The 26,092-nt window shown below is 36.4% G+C and overlaps 1 protein-coding gene across 6 annotated transcripts in view; it reads right to left on the bottom strand.

The window, feature by feature from the left end:
- SLC27A6 (solute carrier family 27 member 6) overlaps positions 1-26,092 on the bottom strand; it is a 64,158-nt gene that overhangs the window by 5,264 nt on the left and 32,802 nt on the right. For 4 of the 6 annotated variants that reach the window (XM_019924350.3, XM_073802472.1, XM_019924349.3 and 1 more), the window contains 4 exons: positions 12,654-12,848; positions 4,867-4,957; positions 1,905-2,103; positions 533-630 (listed from right to left, as the gene is read on the bottom strand). In XM_019924350.3, coding sequence (XP_019779909.1) covers positions 533-630; positions 1,905-2,103; positions 4,867-4,957; positions 12,654-12,848 — 583 coding nt within the window. The remainder of the gene's footprint in view (positions 1-532; positions 631-1,904; positions 2,104-4,866; positions 4,958-12,653; positions 12,849-26,092) is intronic. The other 2 variants (XM_019924348.3, XM_019924351.3) reach the window with 2 other exon arrangements.

Raw genomic sequence — 26,092 nt, 5'->3', positions numbered from 1 at the left:
TAAAAAAAAAAGGCAGTAAAGGGGAATAGCTGTCCTGTGATTTCAAGTTGGTCACTTTTCTTTGCCATTTTCACCAATGTGAGACAATCCTCATAGGCATATTTATAACGATAAATGAGGCCAACCACATTTTAAAATAATTTCTGAAAAAGATTCAACTTAACTACAAGTCAGTGTTATTAAACATTTAAATTAGAACATGTTCCTATTTAGTAGTATGTATAAACTCTAGTCATCAAGAGAAAAATAATAGACCATTGAAAAGCTGTAAATATTCTAGCAGTGAGTCACTGATCAGAGTTTTCAAGATCTGCTTAGAAATACACACATACATTAAAATGCAGTGGGTACCTTTCCCCTGGTGTGACCATGAAGTTTGCTAGCTTGGTCTAGGACATTACTTGCCAACCCAAAACTAAGATATTTATTTTAATATGTGAAAAATGAAATGCTGAGTTAATAAAATTGTTGCAAAGTGAAAGGAAAGTGGCACATTCTGAGAACCATTTCCAAACCTGAAACATATTCATACCTGGTACAGCCACACCATAGACATTTGTGTCCTGTATGAAATCCAACATTCCAACAATATCGGCAACCTCTGTGGTTGCAATATTTTCCCCTTTCCATCTAAACAAAAAACAAGTTCCAGTTAGTTACCTATACTTGAAGAATGAGGTGCCCAGCTTTAAGTTTTAGTGTCTTGCATTTGGCTCTGTGCAAGCACCTAATAATAAAAAATAATGGCAGTTTTCAAAATGAAAAACATTTCTAAGGAAGAACTTTTTTGAGAAGTCAACAAAGTCGGTATCTATTTTTTATTTAAAATTACATCAGTATCTGTTTTTTATTTAAAATTACATTATCTGTGTCTCATTGGTATCAACTGCTACTGTAAAAGGTTTTTTTTTAATATGTCATAAAAAATAAGATAACAATAAATTCCTCTTTGTTTTGTAATATAATAACAGTGAAGTACAAAGAAAGCATTCTCTATCTCTAATGATAGAAAAAACTGAAAGGAAAGCTATAGTTGTCTTTTGGTGCACTGACCCCCTTTAATTTCTAGGAATTAACCCCTTTGGCTCTTTTAGTGCATATGAATGTTTTAATTAAAATGAATTGACGGGCTTCCCTGGTGGTGCAGTGGTTGAGAGTCTGCCTGCCTATGCAGGGGACACGGGTTCATGCCCCGGTCCGGGAAGATCCCACATGCCACGGAGCGGCTGGGCCCGTGAGCCATGGCCGCTGAGCCTGCGCGTCCAGAGCCTGTGCTCCGCAACGGGAGAGGCCACAACAGTGAAAGGCCCGCGTACCACAAAAAAAAAAAAAAAAAAGATTTTACATAAGGTGACCTCCTAACATGACACAAAGAAGGTGAGGAAATATAATTCATTTATTCATTCAACGTTTTTGGACTGTCTACTGTCTGTCCTCTACTGTTCTATCGTCATTGATTAGTAAAGCAAAATAAATTCATAAGCCTAAAATAACCCTAAGGAATTAAAAAAGCAAATATAAGAAAGGGAAATTTTGCTGTTTGACTGTTTTTGCCATTAGGTCAAGAATTAGACCATATTTGACTAAATTGGTTTTCTGTTTTAACCCTACCATTTAGACTTCACATCAGCCTGCCTGTATCATATGCTAAAAAAAAAGGAGCTCACTGATTTGGACCCAAAAGATTCGTTAAGATAATTACAGAAATGACATCAAAATGTAACTTATGTTTCAATCTAGAAACAGATGGGCAGTGAATTTTTAAACTGGGAGACATTATTGAGATAAAAGCTCTCCGTTCCCTGAAGGTAGGCAGCAGGTGGTGTATAATGTTTCCACAGAGCCTCACTCAGAGCAGGGTTCACAATCATGGAGCAAGCTTTGCAACCGACGCTATTTCATACCTGAAAGTGTCTCCAATACGGTCCCAAAAATAAAGGAAATTCTCCTGGTCTTGGACCATTAAATCTCCAGTGTTAAAGTAAACATCTCCCTTCTTAAAAACATCACAAAGCAATTTCTTTTCTGTTTGCTTCCTATTTCCAGCATAGCCAAAGAAGGGATTCTTTGCATTCACTGGAGAAATGAGAAGTCCAGGTTCCCCTGGGAGAGAGGTATTTTCAGTGATTTGATTAAAACTATTATTACACACACCATGCATGTACCTAAGTTACATATGACCAACACATCCAGTGTAGCTTATATTACTTTCCTCTGAACTTATTTTTATTATATTTGACATCAATTACTCTGGGTGCCTAAATCTAACACCATTTCACGGACTGCCAAAGCACAAATCACTTTGGAAAAACTAAGAAAAAGGAAATTGAATATAAAGAAAGGAATATTAAATTTATTTTACATCCTGGGTGGATACAGCAATGGCTACTTTTTTTGAAGATGTAGATTCTAACACTGATAATAATGATAATTATATAAATAACAACTACAATAATAATTTTAAATAAGATTATGATGGTAGCAATATTTATTTATTGGGCACTTACTATGGAGCAAGCCCCAAGAGAAATGCAACTGTCACCTTATTAATTTTTCAAAGAAATCCTTTGAAATTGATCATTATAATCCCAATTTCACAGGGAAGGCACTAGGGTCCAGAAGAAGGAAGTATGTTAGCAAAGTCCAACAGATAAAAAGGAATGGACCTAGAACTCAAATTCAAGTCCCTATGATTTTTCTGTACAATATTATCTCTGATTTAATACATATGTTATTAGAAGCTTAAGAATATGTTTTATTCCTCTGGAATGTTACTCTGGAAATCCTCAATGGACAGGAGATAAGCCATGAAATTTATTCATTTTAATTACATTTAGACACATTATTTAAAATAATTTTTAATCGGACTTTTTCAAGTTAATCAAGATACTGCCCAGCCATCAACAAGGTAAAAAACTACTAAGAGTAGAAGACAAAGGGGACCAGCAATCACTTCCCCAGAAGATTTCAAGGCCATTGCTGACTTGTTTTGGTCACTGTGAAGAAAACTAACATCTATGTGATGGGTTAGATAAGGCTGTATTCCAGCAAACTCTAAAGCGATTTATGTCATTTTAACACTCTCTTTTCCATTCTTATTGCTCCCACTCCTCTGGACATTATGGGTTCCAAGGGCACACATACCACTGGCCAAAACTAGCCTGCCCTGACTCAGCAGGGACCCCTCACTGTCACTGTCATCACGGACACCATCATTAGCATCGTTAGCATAATCACTGCCATTGTTACACTTATTGAGCACTCTCTGGGTACCCGTCACTATTCTGAGCACTTTACATATGTATCCCATCTCATCCTCATCACAAACCTGTAAGACAGGGCCTCATATTGTATTCTTTTTACAAGTGAAATTGAGGAAGAAAAAGTAATTTGCCCAATATTACACAGCTGCAAAACGTTGAAGTTGGAATGTTTTTAACCAGGTCCATCTGACTCCAAAGGCTGTCCTCCCTCGCATATCCCATCCATCTACATCCCCTATATACATTTCAGAATTTTCTAAGCCTCTTATATTTCCCTTAAAATTTATGTTCTTTATTTTTCTTCTTCAGGACACAGGTGATAGTTTCTTCACTGACAAATTAATTATTGCAAATGCTTAAAAAGGTCAGAGTGTATACTTATCTTTCCCTCCCAGGCATACTTTATTAAAGACACAATGCTTTAATGTAAAATAAAATTGAGCAATCCATAATGAGAATTACAAAATTGTAAAGCAGATATTTGGGGACAATCTGTTTTTGAAAAACCCTGAGGTTGCATAAGCAGTTCTGGGATTCAAGTTCCAATATCAGATATTATTGTAATTGTAATAAATAAAACACACTAGAAAAGAGTGCTTAAATAAAGTTCTTTGCAATCTCCTTAGAAGTGACTTTTTTCTTAGATGCTGTCTATAGAGTTGAATTAGAGAAAGATATTTGATAAATGCTCTTGAAATTCAGAGGATTGGGAAATTTGCTTTTTAAAAGACAAGGCTTATATTTTTGTCCAATCTTTCAGCTACCAGGAAAACAACCAAAACCCCAAAACCAAAACAAAGAAACCCGGGTCTGTGACCTTTATCTCCATATTTGAAGTCATCTCTGAAATGTAGTTTAAACATATTCTGAGGCAGTAAAAAGTAACTTGGGCCTGATTCTTTCAGACTGGATCTCAAACCAATTCTAAGGGCACATCTCTACATTTAATGTTCTAGATTGATAATATGCAGCCGCACGTTAACTGGGGCACTCGCTTTCATTAAAATTTCTAACCCAAAACTATGAGAAAGACTAGCCTGGTGGAGGGGGAGTGGGAGGAAGAAGAGAAAGGGAGGGAGGTAACTGGCCACATGACAGGCCCTCAGGAGGGCTCTGTATACATCATCTCATTAAACTATCAACAATCACTTCCCGAAAGAAACACTGCTACCTCTACTCTGCCTATGAAGAAAATGAGACTCAGACAGGTTGAGTGACCTACCCAAAGTTGGACAGTTTCTAAGTGTGAGAGCCCACATTTGAATCCAAGTCTGTCTCACTTTCCACTATACGTAGAATCATAAATTGCCATGCATTTTTATATTATATCTTGGTGGTACAGGACATCAGACATATGCCACTGTAAGAGTGGTGGATTAAGAGAACTATAAGCCCACAGTAATCACTTTTAAATTTTCGTAATTACCATCTGAGTGACCCATGTGGGGCCTCTAACTTCTAATAATTAAACCATTCTACCTGAATTAAAATTCTAAATAAGTCACATATTAGAAATAACCACTCTTTCTCTTCTAAATTCAGTAATTAAAGAGAAATTCAAGAACTTTGCCTGAGGAGACATCTTCAAATACAAGAATCTTACCTTTTTTCACACGACTACACCAGCTGTGTTCATTTCTAATGGGTTCATCTTTCTGAAAATCATACTTTATCAAGTCAAAAGCGAAAAAAAGCTGCAAAAAACAGAATGAAACAAAAACAAGATTTAGTTATTTATTTGTGCAATGACATCTCCTGGTAGTAGATTTAAATCTCAGTCAATTGAAATACAGAATTAGAATGTGGATTTATTAAAACAAGTAAGCTTTCCTGGTAAAAAGTTAAATAAATATTTAAAAATCAAAACTGAAGGTGTTAGTAACCAGCGCTCATGTACTGGCATTTACTTTCACTTCTTTTATGTTGCACCTTACCTTAGAAAAGCCTTACTAATTCTAATCTTTTCTTTTTAAGTTTTTTCTTTTTTTTTGATGTGGACCATTTTTTAAAGTCTTTATTGAATCTGTTACAATATTGCTTCTGTTTTATGTTTTGGTTTTCTGGCCCCGAGGCATGTGGGATCTTAGCTCCCCGACCAGGGATCAAAATGTTAACCACTGGACAGCCAGGGAACTCCCCTAATTTGAGTACCAGGAAGCAATCCCTGCACGAAATCCATACTCTGCTAACTATAGTTAAGAGGACACTTTCTTGCCTTCTCTTTTTTGCAATCTTTCAAACATCCCTTGAAATGGAAAGTTTTAATAGAACTAAAATGTCAACTATGTGAATGCAAGGATTGTGTTGTGTATTTTAACTTACCATCCCTTGTAAAGGGACTAGATGCCTCAAAAGTACTTGTTTTTGTCACTTACTTAGACCTTTTCCCCAGGCCTTTCAACTTAATGTCCTTAAACTAACCCTCAGTACTTCTGTACACAGTTGTGGTGTAAGATGGAAATTTGTTGGAACATCCTCATCACATCAGGAAACAAGCTAATTGGACATCTCTCCTTGACCCCCAATAGTTCCAGCTCCTCTGCTCTTGTAACGTTCATATTACCATGTCATGCAGATTCACAGATCCTCAAAATCTGACCCTGGGAGAGAACTGCAGGTTGGTTCAATCCAACTCCTTCATTTCATGCATAAGAAAATTGAGGTTTTCCCAATCAATTAAACAAGCAATCTTATTAAGCTGAACCAGCACATACTAAAGTAAAATGGAGGTGATAAAATGAAGTGAGAAAAAATAATTAGGAAGGACAAACAAAAGAGAGAAAGAGAGAAGGAGGAGCATGAGGAGAAGGAGAGAAACAAATAAAGAACAAATGGGAAAATATGAATCAAATTAATGAGATAAATGTAATAGTATAATTTATTATCAAAGACTAAACAAACATCTCAGGAAAGTCAGCATGTAACTACAATCACAATTCATTGTTTGAATTAAAATACAAATGAGAGCAACTAATATATATATATATATATATAATAAATTTATTTATTTATTATTTTTGGCTGTATTGGGTCTTCATTGCTGCATGTAGGCTTTCTCTAGTTGGGGCAATGGGGGCTACTCTTTGTTGCGGTGTGCGGGCTTCTCATTGAGATGGCTTCTCTTGCCGTGGAGCACAGGCTCTAGGCGCTCAGGCTTCAGTAGTTGTGCCTCATGGGCTCTAGAGCACAGGCTCAGTAGTTGTGGCACACGAGCTTAGTTGCTCTGCAGCATGTGGGATCTTCCCGGATCAGGGATTGAACCCGTATCCCCTGCATTCACGGGCAGATTCTTAACCACTGTGCCACCAGGGAAGTCTGAGAGCAACTAATATTGATTGAGTACTTACTGTGTCTCAGTCACTGTGCTAAGAGCTTTTAATTTAATCATCAAAAACCCTATAAGGTAGAAATTAATATTATCCTATTTTAAGATGAGGGCCAATGAAAGAGACAGCAAAACAAAAAAACTGTTACTCTTGACATAAAGATTCTTATTAAAATGCAAGCTTGCATCTTGTTGGTCTTTGTCTGTAATTGGGCTAATAGGATATTGGCTACTTGCCTAATGACTGGTCAAAAGAAAGATTCCAGAGGTTCCGGAACTGCATTTATCATTTCGGCCAAACTAGAACAGAGTCCTGTTTATTACTCTCTTGTGTTTTAACATGCTTTATATTTTGAAAAATTTGCCCAGCAACTGGTAATATCATCTTTAACATTATTTCTTTTACATTAATTTGGCAACCACACGCATGGGTAAGATTCATTCCACACCAAATCACTGTTCAGTGTGCCTGTTATCAGATACAGGGGACTTGATGGTCAGAAATTGAGTAATTTTATAATACAAATGAAATTTAAATATATCACAGCACCTTCTAGAAGTAGCCTGGATCAGAGCATTAAGTCTCAGCTAGAAGGATTTCTATTTTTTTTCCTGCCTTCAAGAGCACCCATGAGGTTACAAAAACGGTTATGTTATAATAACACAAATAAAGAAACAGATGCCACACTTCAATATCTCCTAAATGTATAGTATACATACACATACAGGTATAGGTATAGGAAGAGGTATACATGGCCAGAACACAGCTGCAGGGGTTCTCATTTGTAACAGTCTAGACAAATGGGTCCCCAGAACTGTACAGCATACATCTATGTGACTGTGCACACTGGCCCTTGGAGTTCCCACACATACCTGTATGCTTTTGCATATTCAGATTTGTAAATTTAGAAGTTAGAAAGGGAACACAAAAATTATTTCCTCTATAAATAAATGAGTAGACTTTGAATCCAGAAGAAAGTGACTTGTCAAAGTCAAAAAGTCAAGTAGTGGCAGAGCTGGAGCTAGAGCCCTAGGTACAGTGATTCGAATTCAGGATTTTTTTGCCTCAGCGTTATACTACATTGCTTTGACCTATACAGTACAGGCTCATTTATCCCTCACCATAGGTAAAGGGTGGTTTCTCTGTTTCCTTAAACAGAAGACCCTTAAAATATACAAACACACACACTCATAAACTTATCATCTCTCTCTCTATCATAAATATACATTTATATACCTATAGTAACATGTAATATTATATAGACTTGGGACATTATGAATACTCATTTCTAGGATGCACTATTATGCAACAGAATAGTTTTCTGAACGGTTTGCAGACTTGTATTTAAAAAATAATCATTTTTTAAAAATCAAGTAAAACAGAAAAATAAGAAGAAAAAGTTAAATTTCCCCAAATTTTAACCAAAAGTAAACCATTCTTAACATGGTGTAATATATTCTCAATACAAAGTGATCCCTGGCCATTCTATCTAAAATTTCAAAAAACGCCTCCCAATACACATGCACATACACACAATCTCCTTTCCCTGTTTAATTTTCCTCTTTTGCACTAATGAGTATGTGCTATAGACTGTATTTTATTTATTGATCTCGTCTGTTTTCTGTCTTCCTCAATAGAGCATGACCTGCACATGGGCAGGAATTTATGTGCGTTTTGTTCACTGTGCTCACTTGTGTCAGGCATACTGGAAACATTATAAATATATATAAAGAAAGTCATTTGATGAACAATCATTACAAATGCATTTAAATCAATAGAGGGAAAGGTATGAAACTGATTAGTAAAATAATTTATGAAAAATGAAACCACACCATTCTAGTAAATGCAATCAATTTAAATTTTCTTGAATTTAACAAAAGAAAATGGAACCAAAGTTAAACTAAAATGTGTGTTTAGCATAACAGATACCAGTCCCTATGGGGTCAAAGAATTTAACTTTAACCACAAATTTAATTAGAGGCCTGGCCTTTGCTCTCAGCTTCTGGGAGATAATCTCTCACAATGTCATGAGGGACAGGACTTTTTATTTGCCTAAGGACCTTGGGCAACCAGATAGTAACTCTATGATTGAGAGTGGGTCTCTGAGCCATGCCAATAATGTTATGCAGGGTTGGGGCTTTGGGTCACCCAGCTTGACCTCCTGAGGGACTGGAGGTGGAGGTTGACCACAGAGGCAGCCAACTAGATTTAAAAGATTGAGCCCCCGCAAAAGACTCTGGACATCAAGGCTGGGTGAGCTTCCTGAGTTGGCAATACTCCATGTATTGTCACACATCAATTCCAGGAGAGTAATATCCTCCTGACTTCACAGGAGAGGACGACTGGAAGCCTTGCATTTGGTACCCTCCTGGATTCTACCCTGGCCTTCCCTTGACTGACGTTCCTTCCCTTGACTGATGTTAATCTATATCCTTTAGGTGTAATAAACTGTAACTATTATATGGCTTTTGGTGAGTTTTGTGTTCCTTCCAGTGAATTATCAAACTTAAAGGTGGTCTTAGGGACTCCCAAGCTGCAACTGATGTTAGATGTGAAGGTGGTCCCACGTGAACTGTTTTTTAACTTCACAGTTGGCTAAATTTCTTAGTCTCTAAAAGATGCCTACTTTAAGACAATAAAAAAAGTTTATACAAATGTGAGCAAAAGGAACCTTTTTAATAAGTCTCATACTTTATCTTTACTTTGTATCTATGGATTTACCACCATAAAAGATGAGATAATCAATACTTATACCTTCTTCTCTCCTCCCACACAATTCTCATTTTTTTTAGTTGTAAGTAGTTTTATAGTGTCAGGATTTATACTTCCATTTGATCTATAAACATAATTCAGAGCCTTTCAATCCTCTATATTTAAGTGGATTCAAGCAAACCTTTCAACTGAAGGTGGTTCCTTCAATTTCTAAACTGCTTTATCTTCAGGTTCACTAGAATTTTTCATTCAATGAATATAAAGAAGTAGTATATTCCTGTAAGTACATGGGAATTATATTCGCTGATTTCTTAAAAGTTTGAGAACACTACTTTGTTGCCTTGGACTTGTAGGACAAGTTTGTTAGAACTAAAATTCTTAGGTGAAAACATTACGCTCTTTTTGGGGGGGCACTGAGTGTAATGTTTTTGTTTTGAAAGATGCCTGAGACATTTCCCATCTTCACCATATACTTTGTACATCTTTTGCTTTTTCTGCCTTAGCATCTTCTTATGGTTCTTCAACTTACGTTCAGTAATTTCACCAGAATATATATATTTCCTGATGATCATTCTGTACCATATTTTTTCCCCCGGAACATAATGTGCTCTTTTGCTAAAGATTCAAATCTTTATTTTCAGGAAGTTTTCTTCTATTAGGTTTCAAATAGTTTTTTTCACTTTGATTTGTTTTCTTCTACCAGAACATGAATGAAGCACATGTCAGATCATTGTCTATGCTTTCAAAATTTACCTTTTTAATTTATTTTATATTATTATTTGCTTATTCTTTACATCTGTGTGACTCCTTAATCCCATCCATCTTGCTAACAATGTTTTCAGTCCTGTTTATTTTTAAGTTCTTCAGTGTGGTGTTCAACTCTGTAATATTTTCATTTTTCCCTTTTATTCTTTTTCCTTTGGGTTGAGCATGCCTACTTTCCAACTCCATTTGTTGATCTATGATTTCCTTGCATTTTCCTTTGAGCTCTTATGTTTAAAGAGAATATTATTACAATTTTTTGAACCTATGGGAAATTGTTGTTCTAAACATTTTCTGGCCATTTGGGGGGACTTATTATTTTGATATTCATCCATATATTTTTAGCTGTTTTTTATTTAGATTCATTTTCTCCCTTTCTTTCAAGTTTTATTTCCTCTATGGATTTCATGTTTGTTCCTTCCCAATTATTATTACTGGGCATAGAAAAGGAGACGGCAGTCCCCAATTTTTACTTGGATTTGTCTCTCAAATGCACTGTCACTAAATTTTTTATATTTTTTGCTTTGGGGGCGTATATGGGACACACCTCCCTTCAGTTTCATGCATTTAAATAGTAAGCATAGCACAGAAGAAGGACATTTGGGTTAGAGGAACTCTGTTGCTGCTTCATCTTTTTCTTTCAGTTTTAACATCCTATCTCCATTTAGAGGCTGATTCCTCTCTCAGATGGTAAGTGTAAGCCTCCAATAAGTTTAAATTTTTGAGAGACGCACTTAAATCTCCTCACGTAGTTATGAAACAGTTATTGGTCCAATTTTTTTTCTGATTACCTGCTATGTGATGAAACAACATGCAAATGAAATGATAAAAGACTAGAATTCATATGACATTGCATACTTTTTTTTCATTTTAAACTGAAAAAAAAAAAAAAAAGAAAAAAAAATCAGAAGTTGCCCAAATAAATTGGAGACAATCATAACTTCCTGCATTATGGACATTATAACAGTCTGACAGGGACTTTAAGATATTAGAAAATTATAATGAGGTCAAGCCAGTAATACAAAATATAAATCTTCATTGTATTCCTATTACATGATTACTTAGGAATGACTCAGCTTCACCAAAAAGCTTTAATTATGAATACCAAATTTTTAACGGAACCAGTGCAATCCATTGAGAAAATTAACTGTAAAGAATGTAATAATACTTGGTAATATCAGCACTTACTTTCCCCCAATTATTTTTGTTCGCAACACACATGTATTTCTGAAATGTCAACAAGACCCTCACAGTCCCATAAAACGCATTATAAAAATAGTTTGTACCTTCTTTAAGTTTCAAACATTAGGGCAATTTATACCAGCTTTGAATCTATTTCTTTACTCTTTAAAAATTATACTTTTATCACTTTTGATAATCCTCACTAAATGTTTCTTTTTACTTTTTTAAATTATGCTTTTTATTACTTCCTTCCTTTTATACTCTTTGAGTTTATTTTAGTTGTTTTTTAAAATTAACTTACAGAAATGGATATTTAGCTCACTAATTTTCAGCTATTCTTATCTGAGCTTTGAAATGTAACATTTTCATTATGATTCAGCTTAAATTATTTTCTATTTCTATTATGATTTTTTTCTTTGACTCAGAAATTTAGAGATGTTTCATTTCCAAATATATAGGAGATGATCTAGCTGTTATTTTAAACATTTCTATCTTAATTAAACTGTGGTCAGAGAACATAATCCATATATACTCAAGCTTATGAAATTTGCTGGAATTCCCCATGTAGTCCTGTAATCTTTGTGAATGTGTGATAAACACTTAAAAATAATGGATATTCTGCAGTTTTTAAATGCAGTGTCCTATATATGTTCATTAGTTCAAATAGTTTAGTTATTGTATTATTCTAATACACTATGTCATTGAAAAAACTTTTTGCATGTTCTATCAAATAGTAAAGAGCTAAAATAAAATATTCTACTATGATTCTGGATTTGTTTATCTCCCCTTGAGGTTATATAAATTTTGATACTTTTTAAAAATTTTCATTTTTATTATTTAAAAATATTATTGTTGAATATAAATTCTATTTTGATAATTATTTCCTCCAAACAAGTTGAAGATATCTGTCCACTATATTTTGTCTTCCATGGTTGCTATTGAGAAATTAGCTGTCTTTTACTCCTAAGAAGGTAATTTTTTGGCTACTTTAAAAATTTTAGTGATATCTTGACATAGTTTTTAATGAAACCATATATTAGAAGCCTACATATAATTTTTGAGTGATATAAAAATGAATGGAAAGTAGAAATAGTGGATTAAAAACAGAAAATGGAGTCAAATTAATATATATGGGACCTATGCTTGTTTATACATTATATCATTAAATTTGAAAACTGAACAAAAGAACTATTATTATTCCCATATGACAGGGGGAAAAGATGGGAGATAATTGAGGTTTTCATAGTCTATGGCACCACAGTTCATCTAGAGGCCACTATGTTATTTATAGAAGTTCTCAAATTAAAAAAAAGGTGATAATATTTAGCATAATTTACAAGCACAACGTCTAGAGGAGAGGTTAGCAGATCTCAATATATTTCTTTTGTAAAGAAAATATTTTACTTACTTTGTGAAGGAAATTCGCTCTCCCAACTGATCCAATTTTCCCAGTGTGATTCATGAAACAAATGTTTCCTTCAGTAGCTCCATAAAGCTCACACATCTTAATGTTTCCAAATCTGTCTAAAAATTCTCTCCATACGTCACTCCGTATGCCATTTCCAACTGCCAAACGTACCCGATGATCCTTTTCTCCTTCTCTCTGTTAGAAGAAAAGATTTTACTAGTAATTTATTATTTCCAGTTCCCAATTTTTTCTTTCATTGCTATTACTTAAATAGCAACCATCCAGAAGTAAGTTGCATATGTGCAATAATGCAAAGGAGTAAAAAAAGTATCATGTAAGTCCATGGCAGAACTAAGTCCAATAGCTAATGAAACTAACACTGGTCCAAAGTAATAGAGCTTTATTTCCCTATATCTGGCAAAATCGCTTCCTAAATTTGAGATGCTGAAGTCTTCTTTTTCCTGAAATATGCTTTCTTCCTTACCAGAATGGAGGCTCCTCAAAAAATTAAAAGTAGAACTACCATATGATCCAACAATTCCACTTCTGGGTATTTATCTGAAGAAAACAAAAACTCTAATTCAAAAAGATACTGCACCCCATGTTCATTGCAGCATTATTTACAATAGCCAAGACATGGAAGCAACCTAAATGCCCATCAATAGATGAATGAAGAAAATGTGGTATATACACAACGGAATATTATTCAGTCATAAAGAAGAATGAAATCTTACCATTTGTGACAACATGGATGGACCTTAAGGGCATTATGCTAAGTGTAATAAGTCAGACAAAGAAAGACAAATCCTGTATGATCTCACATATATGTGGCATCTAAAAAAAACAAACAACAGCCAAAACAAAAACCCAAAACCCTGAGCAGAGAACAGATTGGTGGTTGCCAGGGGCAGGGTGAGGAGTGGGCAAAAATGGGTAAAGGGGGTCAAAAGGTACAAATTTCTAGTTATAAAATAAATAAGTCCTGGGGATGTACTGTACAGCGTGGTGACTATAAATAACAATACTGAATTGCATATCTGAAAGTTGCTAAGAGAGTAGAGTTGACCCTTGAACAACCAGGAATTAGGGACATGGAGATGAAGTAGAAAATCCAAATGTAATTTCTAGTTGGTTCTTAGTATCACTGGTTTCACATCCACAGATTCAACCAACTGCAGATCATGTAGTACTGTGATATTTACTACTGAAAAAAAATCTGCATATAAGTGGACATGCACAGCTCAAACCCATGCTATTCAAGGGTCAACTGTAAATCTTAAAGTTCTCATCACAAGAAAAAGAAAATTTGCAACTATGTATGGTGTTGAATGTTAATTAGACTTATACTGGTGATCAATTTGCAATATATACAGTATATTGAATCATTACATTTTACACCTGAAACTATATGTTTTATGTCAGTTATACCTCAATTAAAAAATTAGAGTAAGAATATAATATCAGCTTAGTCATGGTAGATCCATGATTCCTTCTGAAGTACCTCCAACCTTACAAAAGTAATACAAAATAACAAGAAATAACAATAAATAGACAACAATAATAGAGAAATCAATTGTCCCTGACACAGTTAAAAATGGTCCAATGAACACATTCTTTACCTTAGTTCCTTCTCCGTCTTAAAGGAGATTTTAATCTATTAACTCTCAAGAAAAAAGAGAATGTGAAAGAAAGGTAATTTCACAAACTGAAAGGTGAATAGATAAAAGGCAGGAGACTAAGCAGAGTAGTTAATTCTGAAATCTAAGCCCACAGTTGGGAACGCAACACATGCTCCTAAGAGTGTCAAGGAAACAACAAAAAAATGAGGAAGGCAGAAGACTTGGTTGGAAATTTGTTTAAGAAGCATCTGCACCCCTAGACACCCTGATTCAGATAATACATCTGGGAGTCTGACCTCTGCACACTGGTCAAACACTGGAGACACTCTCTGGAGAAGCCCAACCAGATACCATTTCAGATGCAGGAATCTACTGAAAACAGTAAGTTCAATGCAAGCCTGAATACTAAATGGTGAGATCTCAGAGCCAAAGTAATCTACAGAGGTAGAAATCAGAATATTGTTCACATTTGGTAGGACAATGACTGATTTTTTTGATGACAACCAGGGGGAATATCTTCAAGAAGAAAATAAATAAAATTGATTAAAAATACTTGAAGTGTTGTTAAATCATATTCAGAAATTTGGGCTATGATGGAGAGATAAATTAGTAACAGGCATTTAGAAAGCAAAATTTAAAAAGTCAATTATTTTCAGTAATAAAAAGTTAAAAATTATTATATTTTAAATACATTATGTGTCAGCTATGAATAATATATATATAATTTTTATAATGAAAAAACTTATTATCAAAGTATTTTAAAATGATCATAATTAGATTGGTGCCATAGAGGGAGAAGAAACATATGTGTGTGAATATCTGAGTAAGAAGCCAGGTAGATGACAGTTAAGACTGAAAAATCAAGAAATAGTAACATACATGTTTTATTAAGAAATATGGAAGTAAATAAAACCCCAAATGTCTTAAAATAATTAAATATGTTTACCTCTAGAGGTCAAGTATTGATAGGAGGGGGTATTGTTTTCTTGAGAGTACTATTTGATTTTTCAGAATTGTAAAAGTACTAATTTAATAAAATAAAAATTAAATTAAAAAAATAAAATAAGAGCCGAGGTGTGGACACATCAGAATCTGACTTGTGGATTTCATTAGGCCCTTAAACCCTTAAGGGTTTAAGGTAAATATTCCACTGATACAAACAAACAAACAAACAAAACAAACAAACAAAAAACCTCACTCAATCAAAGTAGCTACTTCCAAGACAGAGGATTATTTTCTACCACTAAATACTACCAGGAGCAATTCTGTCCTGGTTCCAACTCCCACGGGCATGCCCAGTATTGCCGACCTGGCACGGAACTAGCTCTTGGATTTTTCACTGCCATTTTCATATATAAAACAGTAGTGTTGAAAATCTAAGGATTTATTCTGCTTTAACAGAGAACAATCTTTTATTTTTATTTATTACTTTTTTAATTAATTTTTTTTGGCTGCGTTGGGTCTTCAATGCTGCGCGCGGGCTTTCTCTAGCTGTGGCAAGCGGGGGCTACTCTTTGTTGAGGCTTCTCATTTCTCATTGCGGTGGCTCCTCTTGTTGCTGAGCATGGGCTCTAGGAGCGTTGGCTTCAGTAGTTGCAGCACATGGGCTCAGTAGTTGTGGCTCATTGGCTCTAGAGCACAGGCTCAGTAGTTGTGGTGCACGGGCTTAGTTGCTTCTCAGCGTGTGGGATCTACCTGGACCAGGGATCAAACCCTGCATTGGCAGGCAGATTCTTAACCACTGCACCACCAGGGAAGTCCAAAGAACAATCTTTTATATGGCATGATTCTTGGATGCTTTTCAGGTTAGAGATGAGTTTTAGCAAGTATTATTTATAAAATGAATTGGCACACTCTGGAAAACCAATAAGAAGGTGGTTGACACACCAAATTCCATAGACTTTAACCTGTGTGGGATATATAGCTATACAAGCTTACTAAATAATAATATTCATCCAAAGTCATTCAACTGATATAGAAAATAAAATCATCAAAACTAGGATAAGGCTTTTGTCTAGAAATTTCAAAGTCATGTATTTAACTCTCAAGATATGTATTTATTTAAAGTATTTAAATATTTATTCTATTTTCCTTTCATTTAAAAGAAAGCCCAGAGTATCATGCTCTGAGGAGTAGGAAGAAAGATCAACAGATTCATTACTTAGTGTTGTGGGAAAAAAGAAAATGCATATTTCTTCTGTTGTTGATATGCATGCACTCCTAAAACAGTAAAATACAAATGACAATTGATATAAGGGATATAAATTAGTTATTCTCAGTTTATTGAGATATAATCTAGTTTCAGTGATATTATTCAGATTTTTGTTTACCAGATTAAAATCATGAGCATGGAAATATATATATACGAAAATAATATGATTCCTTTATCTATAATAATGATATAAAAATTATATGAAGCTCTGTAGCAAGATCAAAATATACAGATATAGTTATTTTTTATTTTTTTTTACATTTTTATTGGAGTATAATTGCTTTACAATGGTGTGTTAGTTTCTGCTTTATAACAAAGTAATCAGGTAAACATATACATATGTTCCCATATCTCATCCCTCTTGCATCTCCCTCCCTCCCACCCTCCCTATCCCACCCCTCAAGGTGGTCACAAAGCACCGAGCTGATCTCCCTGTGCTATGCGGCTGCTTCCCACTAGCTATCTATTTTATGTTTGGTAGTGTATATATGTCCATGCCACTCTCTTGCTTTGTCACAGCTTACTCTTCCCCCTGCCCATATCCTCAAGTCCATTCTCTAGTAGGGCTGTATCTTTATTCCTGTCTTACCCCTAGGTTCTTCATGACATTTTTTTTTTCTTAGATTCCATATATATGTGTTAGCATACAGTATTTGTCTTTCTCTTTCTGACTTACTTCACTCTGTATGACAGACTCTAGGTCCATCCACCTCATTACAAATAGCTCAATTTTGTTTCTTTTTATGGCTGAGTAATATTCCATTGTATATATGTGCCACATCTTCTTTATCCATTCATCCAATGATGGACACTTAGGTTGTTTCCATCTCCAGGTTATTGTAAATACAGCTGCAATGAATATTTTGGTACATGACTCTTTTTGAATTATGGTTTCCTCAGGGTATATGCCCAGTAGTGGGATTGCTGGGTCGTATGGTAGTTCTATGTGTAATTTTTTAAGGAACCTGCATACTGTTCTCCATAGTGGCTGTACCAATTCATATTCCCACCAGCAGTGCAAGAGTGTTCCCTTTTCTCCACACCCTCTCCAGCATTTATTGTTTCTAGATTTTTTGGTGATGGCCATTCTGACTGGTGTGAGATGATATCTCACTATAGTTTTGATTTGCATTTCTCTAATGATTAATAATGCTGAGCATTCTTTCATGTATTTGTTGGCAGTCTGTATATCTTTCTTGGAGAAATGTCTATTTAGGTCTTCTGCCCATTTTTGGATTGGGTTGTCTGTTTTTTTGTTATTGAGCTGCATGAGCTGCTTATAAATGTTGGAGATTAATCATTTGTCAGTTGCTTCATTTGCAAATATTTTCTCGCATTCTGAGCTTGTCTTTTGGTCTTGTTTATGGTTTCCTTAGTTGTGCAAAAGCTTTGAAGTTTCATTGGGTCCCATTTGTTTATTTTCGTTTTTATTTCCATTTCTCTAGGAGGTGGGTGGAAAAGGATCCTGCTGTGATTTATGTCATACAGTGTTCTGCCCATGTTTTCCTGTAAGAGATTGATAGTGTCTGGCCTTACATTTAGGTCTTTAATCCATTCTGAGCTTATTTTTGTGTATGGTGTCAGGGAGTGATCTAATCTCATACTTTTACATGTACCTGTCCAGCTTTCCCAGCACCACATATTGAAGAGGCTGTCCTTTCTCCACTGTACATCCCTGCCTCCTTTATCAAAGATAAGGTGACCATATGTGCATGGGTTTATCTCTGGGCTTTCTATCCTGTTCCCTTGATCTATCTTTCTGTTTTTGTGCCAGTACCATACTGTCTTGATTACTGTAGCTTTGTAGTATAGTCCGAAGTGAGGGAACCTGATCCTCCAGCTCCGTTTTTCGTTCTCAAGATTACTTTGGCTATTCGGGGTCTTTTGTGTTTCCATACAAATTGTGAAATTTTTTTGTTCTAGTTCTGTGAAAAATGCCAGTGGTAGTTTGATAGGGATTGCATTGAATCTGTAGATTGTTTTGGGTACTAGAGTCATTTTCACAATGTTGATTCTTCCAATCAAAGAACATGGTATATCTCTCCATCTATTTGTATCATTTTTAATTTCTCTCATCAGTGTCTTATAATTTCCTGCATACAGGTCTTTTGTCTCCTTAGGTAGGTTTATTCCTAGATATTTTATTCTTTTTGTTGCAATCGTAAATGGGAATGTTTTCTTGATTTCACTTTCAGATTTTTCATCATTAGTGTGTAGGAATGCCAGAGATTTCTGTGCATTAATTTTGTATCCTGCTACTTTACCAAATTCACTGATTAGCTCTAGTAGTTTTCTGGTAGCATCTTTAGGATTCTCTATGTATAGTATCATGTCATCTGCAAACAGTGACAGCTTTACTTCTTCTTTTCCAATTTGGATTCCTTTTATTTCCTTTTCTTCTCTAATTGCTGTGGCTAAAACTTCCAAAACCATGTTGAACAACAGTGGTGAGAGTGGGCAACCTTGTCTTGTTCCTGACTTAGTGAAAATGCTTTCAGTTTTTCACCACTGAGGACGATGTTGGCTGTGGGTTTGTCATATATGGCCTTTATTATGTTGAGGAAAGTTCCCTCTATGCCTACTTTCTGCAGGGTTTTTATCATAAATGGGTGTTGAATTTTGTCAAAAGCTTTCCCTGCATCTATTGAGATGATCATATGGTTTTACTTCTTCAATTTGTTAATATGATGTATCACGTTGATTGATTTGTGTATATTGAAGAATCCTTGCATTTCTGGAATAAACCTCACTTCATTATGGTGTATGATCCTTTTAATGTGCTGTTGGATTCTGTTTGCTAGTATTTTGTTGAGGATTTTTGCATCTATGTTCATCAGTGATATTGGCCTGTAGTTTTCTTTCTTTGTGACATCCTTGTCTGGTTTTGGTATCAGGGTGATGGTGGCCTCGTAGAAGGAGTTTGGGAGTGTTCCTCCCTCTGCTATATTTTGGAAGAGTTTGAGAAGGAGAGATGTTAGCTCTTTTCTAAATGTTTGAAAGAATTCGCCTGTGAAGCCATCTGGTCCTGGGCTTTTGTTTGTTAGAAGATTTTTAATCACAGTTTCAATTTCAGTGCTTGTGATTGGTCTGTTCATATTTTCTATTTCTTCCTGATACAGTCTTGGCAGATTGTGCATTTCTAAGAATTTGTCCATTTCTTCCAGGTTGTCCATTTTATTGGCATAGATTTGCTTGTAGTAATCTCTCATGATCTTTTGTATTTCTGCAGTGTCAGTTGTTACTTCTCCTTTTTCATTTCTAATTCTATTGATTTGAGTCTTCTCCCTTTTTTTCTTGATGAGTCTGGCTAATGGTTTATCAATTTTGTTTATCTTCTCAAAGAACCAGCTTTTAGTTTTATTCATCTTTGCTATCGTTACCTTCATTTCCTTTTCATTTATTTCTGATCTGACTTTTATGATTTCTTTCCTTCTGCTAACTTTGGGGTTTTTTTGTTCTTCTTTCTCTAATTGCTTTAGGTGCAAGGTTGGGTTGTTTATTCGAGATGTTTCCTGTTTCTTAAGGTAGGATTGTATTGCTATAAACTTCCCTCTTAGAACTGCTTTTGCTGCATCCCATGGGTTTTGGGGCATCGTGTCTCCATTGTCATTTCTTTCTAGGTATTTTTAAATTTCCTCTTTGATTTCTTCAGTGATCACTTCGTTATTAAGTAGTGTATTGTTTAGCCTCCATGTGTTTGTATTTTTTACAGATCTTTTCCTGTAATTGATATCTAGTCTCATGGCATTGTGGTCGGAAAAGATACTTGATACAATTTCAATTTTCTTAAATTTACCAAGGCTTGATTTGTGACCCAAGATATGATCTATCCTGGAAAATGTTCCATGAGCACTTGAGAAAAATGTGTATTCTGTTGTTTTTGAATGGAGTGTTCTATAAATATCAATTAAGTCCATCTTGTTTAATGTATCATTTAAAGCTTGTGTTTCCTTATTTATTTTCATTTTGGATGATCTGTCCATTGGTGAAAGTGGGGTGTTAAAGTCCCCTAGTATGAATGTGTTACTGTCGATTTCCCCTTTTATGGCTGTTAGTATTTGCCTTATGTATTGAGGTGCTCCTATGTTGGGTGCATAAATATTTACAATTGTTGTATCTTCTTCTTGAATCGATCCCTTGATCATTATGTAGTGTCCTTCTTTGTCTCTTCTAATAGTCTTTATTTTAAAGTCTATTTTGTCTGATATGAGAATTGCTACTCCAGCTTTCTTTTGGTTTCCATTTGCATGGAATATCTTTTTCCATCCTCTTACTTTCAGTCTGTATGTGTCTCTAGGTCTGAAGTGGGTATCTTGTAGATAGCATATATATGGGTCTTGTTTTTGTATCCATTCAGCCAACCTGTGTCTTTTGGTGCAAGCCTTTAGTCCATTTACATTTAAGGTAATTATCGATATGTATGTTCCTATTTCCATTTTCTTAACTGTTTTGGGTTCGTTATTGTAGGTCTTTCCTTCTCTTGTGTGTCTTGCCTAGAGAAGTTCCTTTAGCATTTGTTGTAAAGCTGGTTTGGTGGTGCTGAACTCTGTCAGTTTTTGCTTGTCTGTAAAGGTTTTAATTTCTCCATCAAATCTAAATGAGATCCTTGCTGGGTAGAGTAATCTTGGTTGCAGCTTTTTCTCCTTCATCACTTTAAATATGTCCTGCCAGTCCCTGCTGGCTTGCAGAGTTTCTGCTGAAAGATCAACTGTTAACCTTATGGGGATTCCCTTGTGTGTTATTTGTTGTTTTTCCCTTGCTGCTTTTAATATGTTTTCTTTGTATTTAATTTTTGACAGTTTGATTCATCTGTGTCTTGGCGTGTTTCTCCTTAGTTTTATCCTGTATGGGAGTCTCTGTGCTTCCATGACTCGATTAACTATTTCCTTTCCCATATTAGGGAAGTTTTCAACTATAATCTCTTCAAATATTTTCTCAGTCCCTTTCTTTTTCTCTTCTACTTCTGGAACCCCTATAATTCGAATGTTGGTGCGTTTAATGTTGTCCCAGAGGTCTCTGAGACTGTCCTCAGTTCTTTTCAGTCTTTTTTCTTTACTCTGCCCTGCAGTAGTTATTTCCACTATTTTATCTTCCAGGTCACTTATCCGTTCTTCTGCCGCAGTTATTCTGCTATTGATCCCTTTTAGAGTATTTTTAATTTCCTTTATTGTGTTGTTCATCATTGCTTGTTTCATCTTTAGTTCTTCTAGGTCCTTGTTAAATGTTTCTTGCATTTTGTCTATTCTATTTCCAAGATTTTGGATCATCTTTACTACCATTATTCTGAATTCTTTTTCAGGTAGACTGCCTATTTCCTCTTCATTTGTTAGGTCTGGTGGGTTTTTATTTTGCTCCTTCTTCTTCTGTGTGTTTTTCTGTTTTCTCATTTTGCTTATCGTACTGTGTTTGGGGTCTCCTTTTTATAGGCTTCAGGTTCGTAATTCTCGTTATTTTTGGTGTCTGTCCCCAGTGGCTAAGGTTGGTTCAGTGGGTTGTGTAGGCTTCCTGGTGGAGGGGACTAGTGCCTGTGTTCTGGTGGATGAGGCTGGATCTTGTCTTTCTGGTGGGCATGTCCATGTCTGGTGGTGTGTTTTGGGGTGTCTGTGGACTTATTATGATTTTAGGCAGCCTCTCTGCTAATGGGTGGGGTTATGTTCCTGTCTTGCTAGTTGCTTGGCACAGGGTGTCCAGCACTGTAGCTTGCTGGTTGTTGAGTGAACCTGGGTGCTGGTGTTGAGATGGAGATCTCTGGGAGATTTTCACCATTTGATATTACATGGAACTGGGAGGTCTCTTGTGGAGCATGTCCTGAAGTTGGCTCTCCCACCTCAGAGGCACAGCACTGACTCCTGGCTGCAGTACGAAGAGCCGGTCAAGACTTTCCATTGTGATTTCAATGGAACATCAGAACTTCCAGCTTCTGTGATGCAGCAGAATTCCAGGAAGGCAAACGGAAAGTACACAGGGAGGAAGATGAACTGCAGCAAAGCCTTTGTCATATGATAGTGACCTCACGGGTTTGCTGGTCAGCGGCCAGTCAGGGGTTCTCTATGGCAAAGTGGAGAGAGAGGAGCTCGCGGAGCCGCTCTGCCTCTGCTTCACTGTACACTGCTCCACATACAGTACATGCCTATAGTTATTTTTGGCACACAATCACATGTATATACATAATGGAGGGAAAGAGAGATAAACAGAAGTTTTAAAAAAAATAGTTTGCCCAGGAATGGAAACTTTACCTAAAAGATATATAATACAGAATAAGGTGTTATCATAAATGTTATAAAGGGTTAGCAGGGGCTAAATCCAGCTTACTTCCTGCTTTTTTTTGGTTGCACTGGGTCTTAGTTGTGGCAGGTGGGCTCCTTAGCTGTGGCTCACGGGCTTCTTAGTTGCAGCTCACTGGCTTCTTAGCTGTGGCATGTGAACTCTTAGTTGCAGCATGCATGTGGGATCCAGTTCCCTGACCGGGGATCGAACCCAGGCCCCCTGCATTGGGAGGGCAGTGTCTTACCCATTGCGCCACCAGGGAAGTCCCTACTTCCTGTTTTTGTAAATAAAGTTTTATTAGGACACAGTCACACCCATTTATATGGATTGTCTACCCTGCTTTTGCAATACAGAGGTAGAAATAAGTAGTTGTAACAGAGACAGCATGATCCACAAAGCCTAAAATATTTACTAATCTAGTGCTTTACAGAAAAAGCTTGCTGACCTCTGCCCTAAATTATAAAAAAAAAAAGTAAAAACAAAATCAACTTAATATTTACACGCATTAAGCACCACCAGGTAAACTGGACAACACACTGGTGCTACAAATTGGTGAAGCTTCCTCATCCAGATTCCCATTTAAGTTCATTCTATGTCTTCTTAAGAAATGCTTTATCTCATTGGAAATAAATGCGAGTTGGTTTTATTTGTAAAGCAGGTGTAGAGTTTCTTATACTCATTGAGCATATTGGTAGGAGGGCAAAATATTGTTCAGATGAGCCTTTTAAAAAATCCTACCCAGGTAGTGATGTTGTGAAGCTCTCTTGGTAACCCTGGAAGATGACTGGAAGCCAAGGGAAGGGATCAAGCAGAGCCTGAAGTAATAGCAACATTAACCCAGCATCAACTGGCACGATGGACTGGGAGGTTGGCAGGAGTCAGAGATAGCAGCTAAAATGGTCCAGATAAAAGATGATTAGAGGAGGAATCCAGATTATGGTCAGGGAAATGGAAAAGGAGGGTCAGCAGAACGACAAATGTATGGAAGAAAAAAATCATCAAGATTGGCAAAGGGAGCCTTCAAACGTCACCCTGGAGTTTATGGAAATTAAGAGGAGGGTCTGAGGTTGCTAATTATATTTGGTCTTATATGCGTCCATTTTGAAGGTGATTTGTGAAATTAGTGGTAAATCATCTAAAATACAACCAAATCTTCCTAATGCCCATCTATAATTTAAAGAATCTCCTCTCTGTCCATAAGTCTCCTGAAGGCTTCTTTAATTTAATTTTTTTAATAAATTTATTTATTTTTGGCTGTGTTGGGTCTTCGTTACTGCATGCGGGCTTTCTCTAGTTGTGGCGACCGGGGGCTATCCTTTGTTGCAGTGTGTGGGTTTCTCACTGCGGTGTCTCCTCTTGTTGTGGAGCACAGGCTCTAGGCATACAGGCTTCAGCAGTTGTGGTGCATGGGCTCAGTAGTTGTGGCGCATGGGCTTAGTTGCTCCGCGGCATGTGGGATCTTCCCGGACCAGGGCTCGAACCCATGTCCCCTGCATTGGCAGGTGGATTCTTAACCACTGCGCCACGAGGAAAGTCCCTGAAGGCTTCTTTAGAACAAATTCCTATTCCTTTCACTTCTTCCTGAGTTATGAAGTTACTACCTAACTGTCACTGGATATCTAAGCTGTGTTGGGGACAGAATGAGAAGAGCATGCATAAATACATGTACGATTAAATGAACTAATGAACACATAGCACCTTCATATGTACATACACAAGAGAAAGTCACAGAGTGGCAGAGACTAAGACACAGAGAGACAGAGATGGAGAATCTGAGAGAGTGCATGAGAGACAAAAAGACAGATAGAAAGCAGGAAAGGCAGAGAGTGAAAGTGAAAGAGAGAGAGAGAGAATATGAACAAAACAGAGAAAGGGACAGAGTGAAATAGAGATACACAGAAACATAGAAACAGAGTGACATATGCAGAGGCAGAGAGAGACCCACCGCATGTGAGAGAAACACAGAGACACTCAGAGAGCTGGACACACACACACACACAGAGATGCAAAGTGAGACACATTCGCACAGCACAGAGATCCACAACACACACAAAGTGAAAGACAGTGACAAAGAAGCATGCACACAGAGGGATATTCTCTGTCACTCTCTCTCTCACACACACACAAACACACACATACAGAAACACACACAGCAAAAAAAAAAAAAAAGATATAAACTAGACACATATACCAGAAGGCAGAGAGGCACACACATAAAGACACACAGCTGCTCACAGAGACATCAGTATTGAGACACACGGAAAGAGATACATACAAATAAAGAGACTTACAAACAGAAATCAAGGCAAACAGAGTCCAAGAAAGGGGGAAAAGCAGAAATCCAGAGAGAGTGGGACGGGAACAAAAGACACGTCTGCAGCCGTATCAGAAGAAGCAAGGGAGTGAAATATGTCTGTACCTCCATGACCAGGTTATTATATTATCTCATTTTAATCACCATGACAACCTCATGAAATAAGAAGCATTATCCCCATTTTGCACATGGGGATAACGAAGTTCAGGTCCAAAGTCATACACCAGATAAACAAAGATAGAATTTGAACTCATCAAAGTGTAAGTGCTCTGTGGGCAGAGAGGGTGGGAAGGAACGAGGGATGAGAGGAAAGAAGGAAAGAAGGAAAAAGGGGCAGAGGGAGAAAACCAGCTCAAAAACCCTTAACAGCCCCTGCTCTATTTTTCCAAGCCTTTCCGCGTGATTTCAGTAATAGGAAGCAATTGAAACCTGGGTTTCTAATTCAGTAGTAAGTGCTTAAATGTTTATACACTGGCACACACACACACAGTAAGCCATTTTACAGTACACAGAAAGGACTCATTTTATTGTCAGCCCTTTAAAATCCCATTTGAAATTTAAGAGAGAATTTGCTGAATGGGTCAGAGCTTTTAATGTAGTGACCCCAGGGTTATGGATTTCAGTAGACAGTCCCTCTGGCTTTCAGTACCACGCATCACAATGGTGTGCAGATAGCAGTGAAGGAGTCACGTTATTTTGTACCAAGGCTCTTGTTTCTTCAAAACATCCTTTGAGAGCTGTTTTCCAGGAGTGTCTGTTGAGCTACTATATTTGAGGCAGTGGTTGAACTACAGTTACCTCCTACCCAGTCACAGATTTATTCACTTGCCAAATATGCAGGTCTCTAACAACACCTCTTAGAAACAAAACCTCTTTCTTCCAGACCATGTGCTTAATCCTACTCAGTGAATCTATAACACACCCAGGCTGAAGAGGCTCTTTGTATGCCTGTGAAAAGTGAAACTCTGGAGGCTCTGTTTCAATACAGGTAATTTTGTGTATCAACCCTGATTTCTCAGGAAACAAA

Source organism: Tursiops truncatus, chromosome 3 (genome assembly GCF_011762595.2).
Source record: "Tursiops truncatus isolate mTurTru1 chromosome 3, mTurTru1.mat.Y, whole genome shotgun sequence".
NCBI classification, from domain to species: Eukaryota; Metazoa; Chordata; class Mammalia; order Artiodactyla; family Delphinidae; genus Tursiops; species Tursiops truncatus.
The sequence above is the reverse complement of the archived record's forward strand: the minus strand, read 5'-3'. Positions and strand labels throughout refer to the sequence as shown.